The 20215-nt window shown below is 44.4% G+C and overlaps 1 protein-coding gene across 2 annotated transcripts in view; it reads left to right on the forward strand.

Annotated features, from left to right (window-relative positions):
* LOC138797536 (probable ATP-dependent RNA helicase DDX60) overlaps positions 1-20215 on the forward strand; it is a 146957-nt gene that overhangs the window by 70778 nt on the left and 55964 nt on the right. For both annotated transcript variants that reach the window (XM_069977827.1, XM_069977828.1), the window contains 7 exons: positions 1852-1967; positions 2332-2456; positions 10054-10163; positions 11808-11912; positions 13488-13616; positions 17324-17445; positions 20013-20156. In XM_069977827.1, the coding sequence (XP_069833928.1) occupies positions 1852-1967; positions 2332-2456; positions 10054-10163; positions 11808-11912; positions 13488-13616; positions 17324-17445; positions 20013-20156 (851 nt within the window). The remainder of the gene's footprint in view (positions 1-1851; positions 1968-2331; positions 2457-10053; positions 10164-11807; positions 11913-13487; positions 13617-17323; positions 17446-20012; positions 20157-20215) is intronic.

Raw genomic sequence — 20215 nt, forward strand, 5'->3', positions numbered from 1 at the left:
CTTCTCCAACTGTAATGTTGATTCTAATGGTAATGTGTATTAAAATAAATATTAGGGGAGGCTCTGTATGAGTAACTGTCCAGGGTCCACTGCCCTGCAGTTCCTGACACAGCCATTGGTGGCAGCACAGGGGCCAAGTCGCCTCTTAGGGTATGTTCACATTGAGTAAAAGTGGCGGAATTCCGCACGGAGCCCCCTGCCGTGGACTCCACTCGGAATCCCGCCCACCTCAGTGTGTCAATGCAATGCTTCACACACGTAAATTATTTAAGTAGAGAGCAGGAAGAGCGGAGTCAATGTTCCCCAAAAAAAAGAAATAAAAATGTATGACTTTTGGGAAAAAAAATAGTTTGCTCATACTAAGAGAATGTCACTATGAGTTTAAATACTTTAAGTGATATTCCCAAGAGTATAAGTAAAAAAGTCACGGATAAGTTACCTCGGAAGATATGGTACTAAATTCTATTAAATGGAAAGTGTGGCCAAAGAATGCTTCATTTCCCAAGGTCACATCTTCTCATGTGTGCTCAGCTTCTCCCACTATTTCCGTATCATCAGCTGTTGTGTAAGAGCTACGTGTACAGCATGCAAACAGCTAAGGCTAGGTTCACGATCAATGAATGCCTTTTTAACTGGTTACTTTTAACGGATAGAAAAACGTAGTCAACACTATTTTTGTGTTCCGTTAAAAAAACACATCCGTTTTGATCTTTTTTTTTTTTTTTTTACAATGGAAGTCGATGGAACAAAACGGATCCTAACGGATGACACACCATTGCATCTGTTTTTGCATCCGTTTTTTGTAAAACGGATTGGAAAAAGCAGCGTAAACCCAGCCTTATGCTGAATAATCCTATGTTAAGCATTTCAATTCCGAATGCCAGGTCTTCCTGTTCTTTAGTTCCTGACATGGACAGAGGTGGCAGCAGAGAGCATGTGTTAGACTAAAAAGAATACACCACTTCCTTCAGGACATACAGCAGCTGATAAGTACTCGAATGCTTGAGTTTAAGGGTCAATTTACACAGAAAGATTATCTGACAAAGATTCGAAGCCAAAGCCAGAAACAGACTATAAACAGAGAACAGGTCATAAAGGAAAGACTGAGATTTCTTCTCTTCTTATATCCATTCCTGGCTTTGGCTTCAAATCTTTGGCAGATAATCTGTCAAATAATCTTTCTGTGTAAATGGACCCTAAGTAATTTTCACTACTGGAAGGCTTGAGCTTAAGTAATTTTCCCTAGTGAAAGGCTTGATGCTGCATTTACACAGAGCGATTATTCTCCCAATCGAACGATTAACGATTTCAAAGTAACAATGTGTTTTTTATAACGATCAGCGTTTAGACGGAATGATATATTGTTTGGAAAAATCGTTATTGCGATCGTTTTAAGATCGCTTAAGTCTATCTTACACATAGGGTAAATCGTTGAAAGACTGCTTACACGAAACGATCTGCGAATTTTCAGTCAACGAGCAACAATGATTGAGAACATGTTGAAAGATCACAATGAACGATTTATCGTATGTCGCTTGATCGTTCGCTGTGTTTACACGAGCTGATTATCGCTATGACCGTTATCGCTAAAATTCAAACAATAATCATTCCGTGTAAACGCAGCATGAGTTTAAGTAATGTTGGGTAATCTGTATAACTTTCTGACACCTGACACCCCTTTAATATGATTCATGTGTTAAAGTATTTTGCCACATTTTTCACTTTGCAAATGACCTTCTGATTAAAACGTATGATTCTATGTAAAATCATATAAAAAGTCTATTTATATTGTCTGTAGATACAGGAGACACCAGGAGAAATAAAGACTTAAAAACTATCTTTCATTTCCAGGTACATTGCTTAGGAGGAGAAATTGGCGCAGAAACCTGGGACCACATATTGTCTATGATCCGCTGTCCATTCCTGGCTTTATCTGCAACCATCAGTAATCCAGAACACTTAACTGCGTATGTTCTGAACATATCAGCTCTACTATGTAGATTACATTGTAAATACTTGCCTAATGCTGCTAAGACTATGTTCACACACAGTATTTCTGTCAGTCTGTTGGTCAGTCTTTTTTCAACCAAAACCAGAAGTGGAACTGACAGAGCAAAATAATAATGGAAAGATTTGCCCAGCTTCTATGTTTTCAACCCACTCCTGGTTGTGGCTGAAAAAAAAAAACAAAAAAAACGACCAAAAGACTGACGGAAACACTATGTGTGAGCATAGCCTAAAAATATAATATATCATGCATGACCATTAATTCATTTACAGCAGCTTAGTTATCATGTAATAAAATATCCATTGTTTGTTGATGTTATTTAGGTGGTTACAATCAGTCAGAAAATACTGGCAACACACTGATGAAAAAGATGAACTAAAATTACCCCAAAAAGGAGCAAAGAAAAGAACTTCAAAAACAGAAAGAAGGTCTTACAAAGTTCGACTAGGTAACTACCATTTTTTCAGAATATAGAACACACCTGACTAGGTGACGCACCCCTGGTTTAGACAACTGTAAACAAGAAAACATTTTATACTGATAAAACATTGCTGGAGGTCTAGGCCAGGATATGGTGCCATCATACAGACACAGATATTTGCCTATATATTATGCTTGTGAGAAACTAGCATTAGGCTATGTTCAAACTTGGTTTGCAAACTTGCTATGCAACGGACACTGTTAACCCCTTAGGGACCAAGCCTATTTGGGCCTTAATGACCAGGCTCATTTTTCAAAATCTGACCTGTCTCACTTTATGCGCTTATAGCTCAGTGATGCTTTAACATATGCTAGCAATTCTGAGATTGTTTTTTCCTAACATATGGTACTTTATGTTAGTGGCAAAATTTGGTCACTGTCTTGTGTTTTTTTTGTGAAAAAACATCAAAATATCATGAAAAATGTGAAAAATTAGCACTTTACGAACTTCTAAAAAAAGAAAGTCACATGACAAAAATTAGTTAGTAAGTCACATTATGAATATGTCCTCTTTATTCTGGCTTCATTTCGTAAACATATTTCACTTTTTTAGGGTGTTACAGGGCTTAGAAATGTATCAGCAAATTATGAAATTTTCAGGAAATTTCCCAAACTGATTTTTTTTAGGCACCAGTTCTTTTTTTAAGTTGACTTAGGAGGCTTGTATGCTGGAAACCCCCATAAGTGACCCCATTTTGGAAACTAGACACCATAAAAAATTAATCTAGGGGTATGGCTGGAGGAAAGTATTCACAATTAGGCCGGAAAAAATGGAAAATAGAAATTTTCCAATAATATATTTGTTAAGATTAAAGTATCTAATTTTCATAAGCAACATGAGAGAAAATGCACCCCAAATTTTGTAACGCAGGTTTTCCTGAGTAGAACGGTACCCCATATGTGGACGTAAACCACTGTATGGGCACACAGCGGGGCTCAGAAGGGAAGGAGCGACAATTAGCATTTTCAGTGCAGATTTTTCTGAAGAAGTTTCTGAGCACCAGGTTCGGTGGCAGAGCTCCTGTAGTGTCAGCAGAATAACCCCCCCCCCCCAAAAGTCACCCCATTTAGGAAAGTACACCCCTCAAATAATTCACCTTGGGGTGTGGTGACCATTTTGACCCCACAGGTATTGGAAGAAAGTATTCAAAAGAAGACAGTAAAAATGAAAAAAATAGAATTTTCCCAATAATATGTTCCTTTAGTTTGAAATTTCTCAATTTCACGAGGAACAGGGGAAAAAACTCACCCCAATATATGTAACGCAGGTTCTCCTGAGTAGAACGGTACCCCATATGTGGGCATAAACCACTGTATGGGCACACAGAGGCCTCAGAAGGAAGGGAGTGCCAATTAGCATTTTCACTGCATGATTTTTCTGAAGAAGTTTCTGAGCGCCAGGTGCAATTGCAGAGCCCCTGTAGTGTCAGCAGAATAACCCCCCCCCCCGAAAAAAAGTCACCCCATTTAGGAAAGTACACCCCTCAAAGAATTCATCTTGGGGTGTGGTGACCATTTTGACCCCACAGGTATTGGAGGAAAGTATTCAAAACTAAACCGTAAAAATGAAAAAAATTGAATTTTTCCAATAACATGTTTGTTTAGTTTGAAATTTCTCAATTTCACGAGGAACAGGGGAGAAAACTCACCCCAATATATGTAACGCAGGTTCTCCTGAGTAGAACGGTACCCCATATGTGGGCATAAACCACTGTATGGGCACACAGCAGGCCTCAGAAGGAAGGGAGTGCCAATTAGCATTTTCAGTGCATGATTTTTCTGAAGAAGTTTCTGAGCGCCAGGTGCGTTTGCAGAGCCCCTGTAGTGTCAGCAGAATACCCCCCCCCCCTCAAAAGTCACCCCATTTAGGAAAGTGCACCCCTCAAAGAATTCATCTTGGGGTGTGGTGACCATTTTGACCCCACAGGTATTGGAGGAAAGTATTCAAAACTAAACCGTAAAAATGAAAAATTGAATTTTTCCAATAATATGTTTGTTTAGTTTGAAATTTCTCAATTTCACGAGAAACAGGGGAGAAAACTCACCCCAATATATGTAACGCAGGTTATCCTGAGTAGAAAGGTACCCCATACGTGGGCATAAACCATTGTATGGGCACAGAGCAGGGCTCAGAAGGGAAGGAGCGCCAATTAGCATTTTCAGTGCAGATTTTTCTGAAGAAGTTTCTGAGCGCCAGGTTCGTTTCCAGAGCCCCTGTAGTGTCAACAGAATAACCCCCCCCCCAAAAGTCACCCCATTTAGGAAAGTGCACCCCTCAAATAATTCATCTTGGGGTGTGGTGACCATTTTGACCCCACAGGTATTGGAGGAAAGTATTCAAAAGAAGACAGTAAAAATGAAAAAAAAATAGAATTTTCCCAATAATATGTTTCTTTAGTTTGAAATTTCTCAATTTCACGAGGAACAGGGGAAAAAACTCACCCCAATATATGTAACGCAGGTTCTCCTGAGTAAAACGGTACACCATATGTGGGCATAAACCACTGTATGGGCACACAGCAGGCCTCAGAAGGAAGGGAGTGCCAATTAGCATTTTCACTACATGATTTTTCTGAAGACGTTTTTGAGCACCAGGTGCGTTTGCAGAGCCCCTGTAGTGTCAGCAGAATAACCCCCCCCAAAAAGTCACCCCATTTAGGAAAGTACACCCCTCAAAGAATTCATCTTGGGGTGTCTTGACCATTTTGACCCCACAGGTATTGGAGGAAAGTATTCAAAACTAAACCGTAAAAATGAAAAAATTTATTCTTTCCAATAATATGTTTGTTTAGTTTGAAATTTCTCAATTTCACGAGGAACAGGGGAGAAAACTCACCCTCAACAATATATGTAACGTAGAACGGTATCCCATACGTGGGCATAAGCCACTGTATGAGCACAGAGCAGGGCTCAGAAGGGAAGGAGTGTCATTTTAGTTACAGGCAATATGTGGGTGTTTACTGACTATCTGGGGTGGTAATGGACAATCTCGGCGTGTTTACTGGCTATCTGAGGTTGCGAAAGGGAATCTGGTGTGGTTATGGGCAATCTGGGGTGGTTACGAGCAGTCTGTGCCAATCTGGGTAGGTTATGGGCAATCTGGGGTGGTTACGGGCAATCTGGGGTGGTTACGGGCAATCTGGGGGTGTTTACTAGCTATATGGGGGGGTACGGGCAATCTGGGGGTGTTTACTGGCTATCTGGGGGTGTTTACTGGCTATCTGGGAGTGTTCACTGGCTATCTGGGGTGGTGACTTGCAATCTGGTGGTGTTCACTGGCTATCTGGGGTGGTGACGGGCAATCTGGTGGTGTTCACTGGGGATCTGGGGTGGCGACGGGCAATCTGGGGTGGCGACGGGCAATCTGGGGTGGCGACGGGCTGTCTGCGATGGTTACGGGCAATCTGTGGTGGTTATGGGCTGTCTGCGATGGTTACGGGCAATCTGTGGTGGTTATGGGCTGTCTGCGATGGTTACGGGCTGTCTGGGGGGGGTTACGGGCAATCTGGGGGGGATTACAGGGGGGGTTACGGGCAATCTGGGGTGGTTACAGGTAATCTGGGGTGGTTACGGGTAATCTTGAGTGGTTACAGCTTATCCGTGGCGGCTTTTGACTTTGGTGACGGGTAAAAAAGTGCCGGCACCATTTGGTATATAGTATATACCGCTGATCGCTTGTACTGGGACCACACCGGGTGGTCCCCGATCATTGCCCCATGCTCTCTGCCACCTCCGGTGGTGGAGAGAATGGAGCTTTGATCATTTTTAGGAATCCATCACTGTGAACACAGTCTGTTCACAGTGATGGCGGCGGCCATCTTGGATCAGATGGCCGCCCAGGGAGGGGAGGGTCAGTGACCAGGTCACTAGGGTTAATTCTGGGGACAGGGGGGGGACTTGGTTTCATCTCCTCTCACTGTGGATTCACGGTGAGAAGAGATGAAAGCGTTCAGCTGCGCAGGCAATGCCTGTTACCGGTGGCCGCCGTTATACTGGTAATAACGGCGTTCGCCGGTGAGGGGACTGGCCGGGACTGACCCCACATTCTACCCCAACCCCTCAGCTACCTCCGATAGCTGAGAGGAGGGGGCTGCGGGCATTACCGGCGCCGCTGCACTATTCTGCGCCATCGCTAAAGAGCTGATGGCAGCAGAATAGAGCCCATTAGTGATCGCCTTAAAAATCCGTATTGGCGGTCATTAATAACATAATACATGTATTCTCTGGGTCACTACGGTTACGGCGATACCACATTTGTGTAGGTTTTTTTAACTATTACCACTTTGGCGCAATAGAAACTATCTTCCTAGCAAAAACCCACAAAAACTGTCGCCGCATTGCAAGATCCATAGCGTTCTTATCTTTTGCGCGACAGAGCTGGTTTTGGGCTTATTTTTTGCAGGAAGATCTGTAGTTTCTATTGATACCAAGTTTTATATGTATATGACTTTTTGATCTCTTATAACATATTTTCTAAAGCAGATTGATAAAATACTGCTATTCTGGTACTGTAATGCATCTTTATTATTGGGGGGGGCTGTGTTGTGTTTGGTGCACACTTTTTTCACTTTTTTTTTACTTTTACACTAGTGTACATTACTGTACACTAGTGTAAAATACTTTGATCACTGATACAATACACTGCAGTACCTGATGTACTGCAATGTATTGTATCATGCCTCATGCTGACAGGCAATAGCCACAGCCACCCCTGTCAGCATGAGGCATCTCCATGGTGACCCCGGGGACCTTCATTAGGACCCCGGGATCACCATGGAGACATCGGAGGACCGGACGGCGCCACGGGACATAGCGATCGCTTAAGTGACCCACAGCGCCGTCCGGGATCCACCGGGACCCGTTAGATGCCGCTGTCATGGTTTGATAGCGGCATTTAATGGGTTAAACTGCCCGGAGCGGAGAATCCTCCGCTCCGGGCAGTTACAGGAGGGTGTCACCCGTCCTGCAGCCGCCGCCGGGCGGTAATTTATTCCCATGCTCCCGCCGTTAAAAGGCGTACGCATCGGAATAAAGCCCATTAGTGACCGCCGTGAATATGCGTGCGGTGGTCACTAAGGGGTTAAACTGCCAGGAGCTGGGCTGCATTCAGTTCTTTCAAACGTTCTTTTTTTACAATTGACTTGCGGGCACCATTGGGTGTGCCCACAAATCATTTAACCATTAGCTTCAATGTAGAGATGAGCGAACCTCGAGCATGCTCGAGTCGATCCGAACCCGAACTTTCGGCATTTGATTAGCAGTGGCTGCTGAAGTTGGATAAAGCCCTAAGGCTATGTGGAAAACATGGATATAGTCATTGGCTGTATCCATGTTTTCCAGACAACCTTAGAGCTTTATCCAAGTTCAGCAGCCCCAGCTAATCAAATGCCAATTGTTCGGGTTCGGATCGATTCGAACCCGAACCCGGTTCGCTCATCTCTACTTCAATAGAAAGTACATTATTTGAACGCCCATTCTAAAGAACAAGTGTCAGGATCGGGCGATACAGACAGGACAAGACAGTGGGCCCTAGTTCTGAACCCACCCACTGTCACCTGCCTACTTGCCTCAATCGGCCCTAGGCGGCCGTGGACAACCACGAAGACGTTCCCTACACTGATAAAGTGCACACAGAACGAGACGGATGAACAAACATAAAAGAATGGTGAACAAGCCGGATCAAATCCACACAGGCAGCGCAGTACAAAATCAGCAGGCAAAGGGATAGTCAAATAGACAGGCAGAAGGTCAGATAACAAGTCGAGTAACACAGAGGGATTAGGAGAGGGGTTCGCAGAAATAGACAGGGAAGCTGGGACCAGGAGTTAACCTAATTACCCAGCGCTGGGACTCAGTCTCTGCTTTGCTTTTATGCTGACCAAGAGCCCGGTCTGGATCCCCATTGGACCGGCGCTCTGATCTTCCAGGTGCAGACAGGCAGAGAAACCTGTCAATCACAGCAACAACACAGGTGTAAAATCAAGTCCAGGAGCTTCTCAGCTTAACTCCTGCATAGCCAGAAGCTGAGAAGCAATCGGGTGTGGCACACAAAAGCAAAACACTAGGTCCAGTTCACACACAGGCTACTGCAGATTCCTGACAACAAGTGTTAATATAACGGTGTGTGAACACAGCGGTGGAATTGCATTAACTTCCATTGCAATCAGCGTCCGTTCTTAACATTGTGTGAATATAGCCTTACAGTGTTATTGCCATTTAAAAACAACTTTTGACATGATACAGACATGCAAAAGATTTGGATTGGGGTAACAGGGTTGGGGTCTGGGTGCTCAGCCCCCCACTGATCTCTAGAATGAACTGGAGGAAAAGCTCAGCTGAGCACTTCTATCTTCTATCTCTTCTCTTCAGACACTGACTCCATAAATTTTCTGTAGAATTTGTGTCCTGTAAGAGACAGACAGGGAGACAAGTACGTAGCCAGTTAATTCTCTTATAATGGACCAGATTTGCCTGAAAACAAAACTGTCTGGTTTTGCCCATAGCAACCAATCACAGCTCAGCTTTCATTTCATCAGAGCTCATAAAGATATAAAAGCTAAGCCATAATTAGTTGCTATGAGGACCAATACGTGCCATTAAAGTCTGTGAAGAAGAATCTGTCACTGCAGACAGTGTATAAAAAGGCCACAATTCCAATGTTTTTATAACAATATTGGCACTGACAGCTGCTTTTAATAGAACACAGGGGTCCAGATTTATCAACCTGCCTGAAACTAGAAAAATCAGGAGAAACATAAGAAAATATAATTTTACTGAAAGAGTAGTAGATGTCTGGAACAAACTTCCAGCAAATGTGGTTGCTAAAGCTACAATAAGTGAATTTCAACATGCTTGGTATATGCATATAACTATATAACACAAGGAAATTGTACTGTGATAGGCCTGTACTTGGGTCTATCAGAGAATCCTTCAGTCTGAGGGTATGTTCCCACTACGGAATATGTGCGGAGACTTCAAGTGGATTCCGCTGTGCGGCCTCCGCTTAAAGTTACACCCGTCCCATAGACTCAATGATATTCGCCTGCAAATTTGCCCGTCCACTCACAGAATTGCAGAATTCTCCAGTGAATATCAGTGAGTCTATGGGACGGGTCAATGTAAGGGTATGTTCCCAATATGCGCAGAGTCTTCAAGCAGATTCCACTGCGCGGCCTCCACTTTAAGTTTCCGCGTGTATTGGGAACATACCCTTACAGTGACCTATGTCTTTCTCCAGTAGATATGCAACATCACATCCATGCACTCATATTAATCATACATGGGCTTACCAGAAAACTAAATAATCTGAGAAGCCACACTCTATTTCATTTTAGTTGTCTGACACATCATCAATATTGTCTAAAATGTTATTTGGAAACTAATCCATGAAAGATTGTTAGTACTGTGTTGAGCCTCTGACCCTATAGAATCATCAACTATCCTGGGGGCCAGCCCAAATGTAGCTAAATTAATTTATTCAATCTACATCTTGTTTCATATTTAGTTCTCTCATATACTGTGTGAAACAGAATCTATACGTTCTGTTATTTATTTATTTTTTTTAGTTCAGTATAATAAACGATACAATGATCTGGAGAAGTATGTATGTTCTGCCAAAGATTCGGATGTTAATTTTGAGCATTACCATCCATGTGCTGCCTTGACCCTTGATCATGTAAGTATATAGTATATAATTCTTTCACAATTACTGTACTTTGCCATTGCTATTCAAATAGATGGAATGTATTTGAACATTTGTCACTAGTTAATTTGTTATTTAATTGAAAAGAATCTGAAACACATGGCACCTTTCATATATCAGGCTTTGCTTTTAAATTGTACTCAAATGCATTTATTCTCTGGCCCCTAATGTGCTGAGGGTTGGAACAACTTCTTCCATCCCCGACCCTGCTTGATTGACAGGGAGTAGCCTCCAAATCATGTTCCTGTGTTGTGCATACAGTTTCAGGATGTTAAAGGGGTTATCCAGCGCTACAAAAACATGGCCACTTTCCCCCTACTGTTGTCTCCAGTTTGGGTGGGGTTTTGAAACTCAGTTCCATTGAAGTAAATGGAGCTTAATTGCAAACCACACCTGAACTAGAGACAACAGTAGGGGGAAAAGTGGCCATGTTTTTGTAGCGCTGGATAACCCCTTTAAGAAGGGTTTAGTTTCTAGCTGTCAATCAGGCAGGGATAAGGATGGGTGGGGAACAAAGTGTTACTGCATGACAGGTGCTTGGAAAAACCTCTTTGACTTTTTGACTTATAATGAAGGTTGTTTCATGTATCTACTACTCTTTCAGTAAAGTAATATTTTCTCCAGTTGCTTCTGACCTTCCCCTAGCTAACCCCAGAGTGTTTCCCATGTTCTTGTGTTCAGGGCATGCAAGGGGGTAGTAGAAACATAATAATCAAGGTATAATTACCCGTCTGAATGCCCATACAACTGCAGGGCAACCCCCACTGGTCTCCTGTATTTCCTTGTTCCTGTGGTGTCAAGGATGTGGTCTCATATAGCCTAGCATTCAACTTGGTTTTCTTACTGCCTGGCTGCACAATTGGGGAAAGACAATTACCTTTCATCATCTGTGTTGATATAACCCCTTGTTAAAGGAAGTTATACTAACTGCTGTATGTGCTGCAGGAAATGTTTTCTTTTCAGTCTGACACAGTGCTCTCTGCTGACATCTCTGGCCGAGACAGGAACTGTCCAGAGCAGGAAAGGTTTTCTATGGGGGTTTGCTACTGCTCTGGACAGTTCCTGTCTGGGATAGAGATGTCAGAAGAGAGTAATATTAATTAGTGAATAGCGGCTGCACAAAATAGCCTTTGCACACAGAGTAAAGTATGGCTCCCAGCCGTACTTTAAATTGTCTGCTATGGTTAATTGGAGTGCGGGCACACCCGAATGTACCTGCATCTCAATTTACACCCCTGTGCCGACAAGCTAAGATGGCCTGCTGTGTATTACAGCAGCCATCATTGCCTGGTTGCTGTGTGTTTACACATAGTAATCGGGTAAACCGCGAGCGTAAAATGTATGTCCGTTTGCGTTAAGGCACGGGCTGCGTTAGGGCGTACATTTACGCCTACGGTCGTAAAGGGGTTAATAATGTCTTTTTTACACTATTACAATAACTGTTTCAGAATTGCCAGCTTGTTTATGTTTTGGGCAATAAAAACATTTTCCAGTCAGTGTGCTATTCTTAGAGAGTATCTTAAATGTACATTAAATTATTGACATGAAATAAAATGGAAATTAATTTGTATAAATATATGATTAAATATTATTTTTTTTTGTTTAATAATGAATTAGCTGAAGAACTTTGGTATTCCAAGGGATCTCGGATTCTCTCCAAGGGAAAGCATACAGCTATATGACTGCATGAAAGCTGCATGGCCAACAATGTCTAATTTAAAGGTAGGGTTCCAGGTTTTATAAGATTATTAGGCTATGTTCACACATAGTATTTTGTCAGGATTTGTAGCCAAAATCAGGAGTGAAACCAACAGAGAAAATTATTATAATGGAAAGATTTGCACAGTTTCTGTGTTTTCATTTCACTGACCAAATTACTGACTTAAATACCGTGTGTAAGCATAGCCTTAAACTAATAAATTATTGACCAGTGGTGCTTATCACTACACTACATACTACCAAAACCCCTCTCTGCACAGTATAACATAACATATTGGGGGGACATTTATTAATTTTGCGGCAGGGGTGTACGCCAAGGAGAAGGCACAGATTCGCCCCTTCTCCCTAGCGTACGCCTGCCATCCCCGCTCGCCTGATGGGCAGGCAGGGGGCCGGGGGGGGGGGGGGGTGCATCAAGGTGGGGAGGAAGCATAGCCTCCTCCCACGCTGCATTTATCACGATTTACGATTTACGAGCAGACATCTGGAAGCAGGTGTAATTTTGATGCGCCGGGCACAGCTTTGACGAATTCACTAAGTCTCCATGGCATACTATTATGGTGGAGGATAGAATCACTGTACAACCCCTTTAAAGCTGTGAGAACTTGATCCTGGACAATAAACAAGACCCTCTCAATTACTAGCAGCTAGAACAAAACTGTGCGATGGGAGACCATGCGCAATGCTACTGAATGTAAGAAAGCATCAGAGCAGATAGTGCTTGCCAGCTGAGCTCAAACAATAAGGGCCATATTACATGGCCCGATCACTATAGTTAAAGAGTGCTGATCTGCTAGATTGGCGCTCAATTACCGAGCCTATTACACTGCTCGATTATGGTGCAGCAAGAACTGCAAAGACATTGTTAGTGATGTCTGTGCAGCCCTTTCTTTAAAAGTGTAAAGTAAAAGTTCTTACATTACCTCTCTGTGCTCCCCGGTGTTCTCTGCGCTTCATGCTCCCTGTATCTGCCGCTGTAGTACCTACACTGGAATTTAAAATAAAATGGCCTCTCAGCCAATAACTGGCTGCCGCTGTACTGTCCAAGCTAGACCGGCCAATAGATCGGTTCTGAAGCCAAGAGACCAGCTCTGAAGTTGCACTGATGGTGCAAGGAGCGTGTAAAAGTGCAGAGAACATTGCGGAGCCTGGAGAGATAATGTAAGAGCTTAATTCTTTTCTTTAAACCGTTACCAGCCGTCGGCTGGGCATCACTATTACATGTAGCGATGCCCGTTCGCGACAATCATTGTTGACCAGCCAAAAAGACTTTATTCGTCTTTATTACACAAAGCGGTAATCTGCTGAATCGGCCTGATTTGGCAGATTATCGTTAGGTGTAATATGGTCCTTAGACATGAAATCTGCACAGGGGTCAAACAAGTAAATATATATGATATATTGAAAAAGGAATTCTGGTCACAAAGTAATAAGCATGCTTTAAAAAAAATCTTTTCTAGCTTATATTACTTGTACTGTATATTTTTGTTTCCCCTTTTATTTTAGTGATTTGTATTCATGGTAGTAAGGAAATCAGTATATTTTTATGTCTTTTTATTATTATTTTGTGACCTTAAGGCATTAGATCCTGAAGAGAACATACATTTGAAGGACAGAATAGTAATAACAAAAAATGATGCATATGAGTATGAAGAGGTGCTGAAAAAAGAATTTCTTGATTGGGTTCAAAAAGGAAATGATGAAAAGGTAATATATTAAAGTCTAAACATGTCTTAAAGTGCACATGTGGTTTCAAAATCGGAATCAACAGGGGATGTGATATAAAGCAAGTTTGCAGTTTACATTAATAATTTTTATTCTTTAATTATGCCTTAAAAGAAAAATACACTATAAATCCAGGTCAAGTCTCCTGAAGTCTTGTGTTGGTTGAAAAAAATAGACCAAACACGGGAATTCATCTGAGCGCTTACAGAGAGAAAGCAGTCAGGTGATTGATGGACACATTGAGCCGTGACTCTCTGTACTGGCCGGAATTCCTGTGATTTGTCTCTTTTTTTAAACCAGCACAAGTCAGAAACTGCCTTCAGGAGACTGGACCTGGATTTCTGGTAAGTTCAGCTTTGTTTTACAGCATGATAACTAAATAAAAAAATATTAATGTAAATTGCAAACTTGCTTTATATCACATCTACTGTTGATTTTAATTTTGTAAAGTTATATGACAGTGACACTTTTAAGTTTTCCATAGTTAGCACAAAGTAAATACAGTGTTTGGTTATGTCTATATAACAAAATCATCACATGTACAACTCTGTACACTGTACACTCTGTAAAAATGTTGTGGCTGTATGTCCCTAAGAAGCAAGTATTCTCCTAATATGCTTAAAGCATACAGTATATGTGCATGTGCTGGCAAATCAGCTGGATAGATGTTACTTAAAACAAACATATAATACCTGTGTACAGTGGCGGAACTACCGCCGTAGCCGCTGCTACGGGGCCCGCCGTATCAGGGGGCCGGGTGCCCGATCCTGTAATGGACCTGGCCCCCTGAGAAGACACTTGCAGCACCCGGCCGCCTCCCGGGTGCTTCAAATGCCAAGCTGTGGTGTGCTGTGCGGCCCCTGTCCCTGGCGTCCGCTGCGGCTCCCGCCCCCTGCGCCTCTGTCCTGTGGCCCCCGTTCTCTGCGTCCCCTGCGTCCCCCGCCCCCGTTCTCTGCGGCCCCTGACCTATTTTCCTCTGCGTCCCCCACCCCCGTTCTCTTTGGCCCCTGCGGCCCCTCACCAATGTCCCCCTGCGGCCCCCGCCCCCTGCGTCTCTGTCCTGCAGCCCCGGTCATGTGTCCCCCTGCGGCCCCCGCACCCTGCGTCTCTGTCCTGCGGCCCCCATTCTCTGCGTCCCCTGCAGCTCCCGCCCCATCCTGTGTCCCCATTCGGCCCCTTACCTGTGTCTCCCTGTGGCCCACAATAGTGTCCTCTGCAGTGTCCCCATCAGCCCCCCTCCCCATATAGTGTCCCCATCAGCCCCCCTCCCCATATAGTGTCCCCATCAGCCCCCCTCCCCATATAGTGTCACCAACAGCCCCCCTCCCCATATAGTGTCCCCATCAGTCCCCCCATATAGTGTCCCCACCAGCCCCCCATATAGTGTCCCCATCAGCCCCCCCATATAGTGTCCCCATCAGCCCCCCTCCCCATATAGTGTCCCCAGCCGCAGCCCCCCTCCCCATATAGTGTCCCCAGCATCAGCCCCCCCCTCCCCATATAGTGTCCCCAGCAGCCCCCCTCCCCATAGTGTCCCCAGCAGCCCCCCTCCACATAGTGTCCCCAGCAGCCCCTCCTCCCCATATAGTGTCCCCATCAGCCCCCCTCCCCATATAGTGTCCCCATCAGCCCCCCTCCCCATATAGTGTCCCCATCAGCCCCCCTCCCCATATAGTGTCCCCAGCTGTAGCCCCCCTCCCCATATAGTGTCCCCAGCATCAGCCCCCCTCCCCATATAGTGTCCCCAGCAGCCCCCCTCCCCATAGTGTCCCCAGCAGCCCGCCTCCCCATAGTGTCCCCAGCAGCCCCTCCTCCCCATATAGTGTCCCTATCAGCCCCCTTCCCCATATAGTGTCCCCATCAGCCCCCCTCCCTATATAGTGTCCCCATCATCCCCCCTCTCCATATAGTGTCCCCAGCCGTAGCCCCCCTCCCCATATAGTGTCCCCAGCATCAGCCCCCCCTCCCCATATAGTGCCCCCAGCAGCCCCCCTCCCCATATAGTGTCCCCAGCAGCCCCTTCTCCCCATATAGTGTCCCCAGCAGCAGCCCCCCTCCCCATATAGTGTCCCCATCAGCCCCCCTCTCCATGTAGTAACCCCATCAGCCCCCCCCCCCCCATATAGTGTCCCCAGCAGCAGCCCCCCTCCCCATATAGTGTCCCCAGCAGCTCCCCCCCCATATAGTGTACCCCCAGCTTCCCAGGGCCAATCCCCCCATCCCCTCAGTGTGCCAGGGCCACCACCACTCCACCACCCCTGCGGGGTCCCTGTCCCCTACCATCACCATCACTGCCCCCCACAGACAAGAGAGAAGAGGAAGGCAGGCACAAAAGCCACACAGGACCAGAGGATGGAGCAGGAACCAGGACAGGTGATATTACCCCCAGAGAACTACAACACCCACTATGTCCTCCTAACTGTTCACAATGGGAGTTGTAGTTTAGCAGCCTGTGGACATTCAAGTTGCTGAACTACAACCCCCATCATGCCCTATTGACGGTTCATAGTGGGGGTTGAAGTTCTGCAATGGATTAGAGGTTCACATAGTGTAGGAGGGGGGGAGGCAGTGGCACAGTAGAACTACATTTCCCAGCATGATGTGTGGTAATATGCAGGACTACATCTTCCAGCATGGTGTGTGGTAATATACAGGACTACAACTCTCAGCATGCTGTGTGGTAATATACAGGACTACATCTCCCCGCATGGTGTGTGGTAATATACAGGACTACAACTCTCAGCATGCTGTGTGGTAATATGCAGGACTACATCTCACAGCATGGTGTGTGGTATGCACTCCACCCATCCCACCCAGGTGGCGCAATTATTTTTGCAGGCATAAGACGGATCTTGCATGCCCAGAGAATAGGCGTAATATACGCCATGGAGAGGTCATAGTACAGTGTAGGGTCTGCAGTGGGTCTACATCTTGCCATTGTGGTGAGCTGTTGCACTTTTCTGTGTTTTTGTGTGGTAATATGCAGGACTACATCTCCCAGCATGATGTGTGGTAATATACAGGACTACATCTCCCACCATGGTGTATAGGGTAGGCTGTAGAACTACATCTCCCAGCATGTTGTGTGGGGTAATATGCAGGACTACATCACATAATAGGAGTTGTAGTTCTGCAAAAGATAAGACGATGACAGGGTACACGAGGGGGAGATGGTGGTACAGTACACTAGCGGCCATGTGGGTGCATGTGTACATGTAGGGCTCACAACACGTTGCCAGAGGCAGAGTTCCTTCCAGGAGTATGCTAAGATGGGGGGGGGCCTATAAAGTTTTTTGCTATGGGGCCCCATGAATCCTAGTTACGCCCCTGCCTGTGTAGCCTGTGTCTGTAATTTTATATCTATAAAAAACTTGTTTATTGGGGCTAGGATGGTGTTAAGGAGGTGGGGATTATAATTTCCTGTGCCCTAGGACTGCTATTCCTCTATGCCCGGCCTGTTGCACAATGAGAACAATGACGTGCATGGCTTAGCTGGCATCATTGATCCTTGGAGAGAGCTTCCATATACGCCATGCCTTCGGGATTTGGTGTAGGCACAGTGAAGGTGTTGAATCCATAGGTTAATTTGTCAGCCTCACCTAACTTGTGCAGTGCTGTTTCTGGAAGGAAGTACTGTATCTGTAACAGCATACATCAGTATATGATTAACAATATTTCATGTTTTCAAGGTTTCAGAAGTGCTGAAAAGCCTTACTCCTATGAAGCCATCTGAAGTAGATTGTTTCGATTATTTTCCTCTGCTGGTGGAGAAACTCAATAAAATTGACAAACTTCCTGCTCTGTTTTTTGCGTAAGTACATTTTCATGATCAAATATTAAAGGAGACCTGTCACCCGGTATTCCCACGCCAAGCTCGCCCGACTCCCCCCCGGTGCAGCCCAGGATACTTACCCTTTCCTGCAAGTCCTGCTCCTGGACCCATTCCTGGGACGAAGATATCCCCATCAGAAGCCTGGTGCGCGCGGCAGAGAGGAGTCCGATGCCCATAGTGAATGACGGCTCCATTCACTCTCTATGGGCATCGGACTCATGTCTGCTGATTAGCATACAGAGCGCGTCAGGCTTCGGGCGCCGAGATCTCCGTCCAGGGACCGGGTCCAGGAGCGGGACTTCCAGGAAAGGGGTCGGGCGGGCTCAGCGTCCGAATCCCGGGTGACAGGTTCCCTTTGAATGAATATTAGAAAATTATATACTGTTAACATTGCATATATTTATGATTCAAATGCACATAGTGTAAAGGAGTAGACTATATAAAAATCAAAAAACAAGCTGTCAGGATCAGTGGACGTAAGCCCACTGTGTCACGTGCCTCTCTATCCCTAAGGGCGTTGTCTAAGCGTATCCCCTGTTCTTTACAAGATACTCCTGAAGGTGGAGCTAGACTTTCCCAGAGGGTACGCCAGGTCGCTACCGCTTGAGGTAGACAAAGCACTTAACAGCTGGTCCAGGCAGACCAGATGGCAAGGGTGGGACAACCCGTGTTGCCAACTGACAGACAAACAATAATGCATACAGGACAAACCAGATGAAAGTAATGGATGCAGGTGACGGATGCTGAGGACGAAGACACGGGTGCAGTTCACATGGTGCAGTTAACACAAGGCAGATAACCCGATGCCGGAGTGGTAGCTGGAGCAGACATGGCTTGGGTCAGGTTCACACACAGGATGCAGGTATGCAGGATGCAACTGGGAGTGCAGGAACAAACATCAGGAACTCCAGGGAACGAGGACACCTTAGTGATAACAGGACAGGAACAGGGCAGAGGATACAGGAACACAGGAATGCTTTTGCAGAGCAAATGCAGGAACACCTTAGCAAGACCAAAGGACTTTGACGCTCAGGCAGAGCACATGTGCAGGAAGCTTCCTTAAATGACTAAGACACAGGTGCAGGGTAATTAAGACACAGAGCAGTGCGCACATGCCCCCTCTAGTGGCTAGATGTATACTGCAGCAAGGAAAGAGAGGACACATGTTGCTCCATGCAGCTAGTGCCGAAAGCCACGACTGTGAGTAAAAAGATGTCGGCCAGAATACCCGGCCGCCATTACACAAACATTTTTCCCGTAGAACTTACTATTTTTTTTTAATTGATTACTTTTATTACCATGCAATAAAAAATCATAACAATATTCATATGTTATATCTGTGCTCAAAAAAGATGACTCTACATACAGACCACCACAACAACTAGGCACATAGGAATTGTAAACAAATAACAGTGCAAGATACTTTTAAGTTATGTAAACTTTAACTGGCATCACAAGAGGGTATATAAAGTTGCAGCCATCAGCCCTTATATCCACCGGCCCTGCTAACCGAGATCACCGTAATCGTTCCGATAATGGGCCCCCTGGAGGAAGCATCTATAGCAAAATGCACTTCTGGGTACACGCCAAGTATAAGCATGGGTAAGATCTGCACTTGTATATTACTGCATTTACACTTTTTGTGCTCCTGTCACTGTCCAATCGGAATCCCTACAGTGTGACTGCAGGGGTTTCCGATTGTTGTATATGACTGCCGGAGGTCTCTTACCTTACTCCTGGCAGTCAGATTGGCAATGCATGTATAGAGTCTACCACAGGCAGGCTCTATGCAATGATCGCAGATAACACTGATAAATGCTATGCTATGGCATAGCAATGATCAGTGTGTAAAATGTAATGTAAAAAGGGGACATAAAAAGTGTAAAATAAATAAATAGGACTTTCTCAAAAATGGCAGTTTTCTTTGTATAGCCTGCCTGTTCTCACATAGTGCAGGCTGCTCTGTTGCATCCAGAAGTCAACTGGAGATGCTGCCTGATAGCTCAGTCTCCAGCCCCTACTTCTTCTCTCCTGAAATAATTAATGAATTATTTTCTGAGTAATCTATGATTAAATCAGCTTAATAGCCAAAAGAAGACGTTGTAGAAGCAATAAAAATACTAATAATAAAAGAATTTGATTACAGTGTAAACCCTGAAGCTTTAGAAACAACTTTAAACACTAAGAAAAACAAATCAATGTGATCTGTGGAGGACCACTAATAAGGTTGGGAGCCTTTTCAAGGATTTCAACCTCTCAAAATGTGCCGAAAAATACTGGGAAATAACTATGGCAAAATATAGGACCACTTGTGCAAATAAGGATGCAAAGTTCATATTCAGATCCTCCATTTCTATCAATAAGTAAGGTCTACAAGTATCAATTGGCAGATGGTCTGCTATAAATAATGCACTATATTTGACTTATTGGCTATTGAAAATAAAGGGAATCAATTTGGGGTGGAAGTGATAGCATCTGAACATGTGCTAACTGTACTTATGAACTATTATTTACCAAAGGTAATATCTAATCTAATATTGTTTTAGTTTTACACTTGATCGAGTGGAAAATTTAGCCAAGATACTGTACAAGCATTTAAGTGATAAGAGAAGAAAGAAATGGACGGAGGAGGAGATTAAAAATATCCAGAAACTTGAAGCAAAAGCAGAAAAATTAGGAAAAAGCCTTCAGTAAGTCTTGTGTCAAAGGTTTAATACCACAACTTGTGATTGTGTACAATTGTGTTTAT

This window comes from Dendropsophus ebraccatus, chromosome 7 (assembly GCF_027789765.1).
Source record: "Dendropsophus ebraccatus isolate aDenEbr1 chromosome 7, aDenEbr1.pat, whole genome shotgun sequence".
In the NCBI taxonomy this organism is placed as follows: Eukaryota; Metazoa; Chordata; class Amphibia; order Anura; family Hylidae; genus Dendropsophus; species Dendropsophus ebraccatus.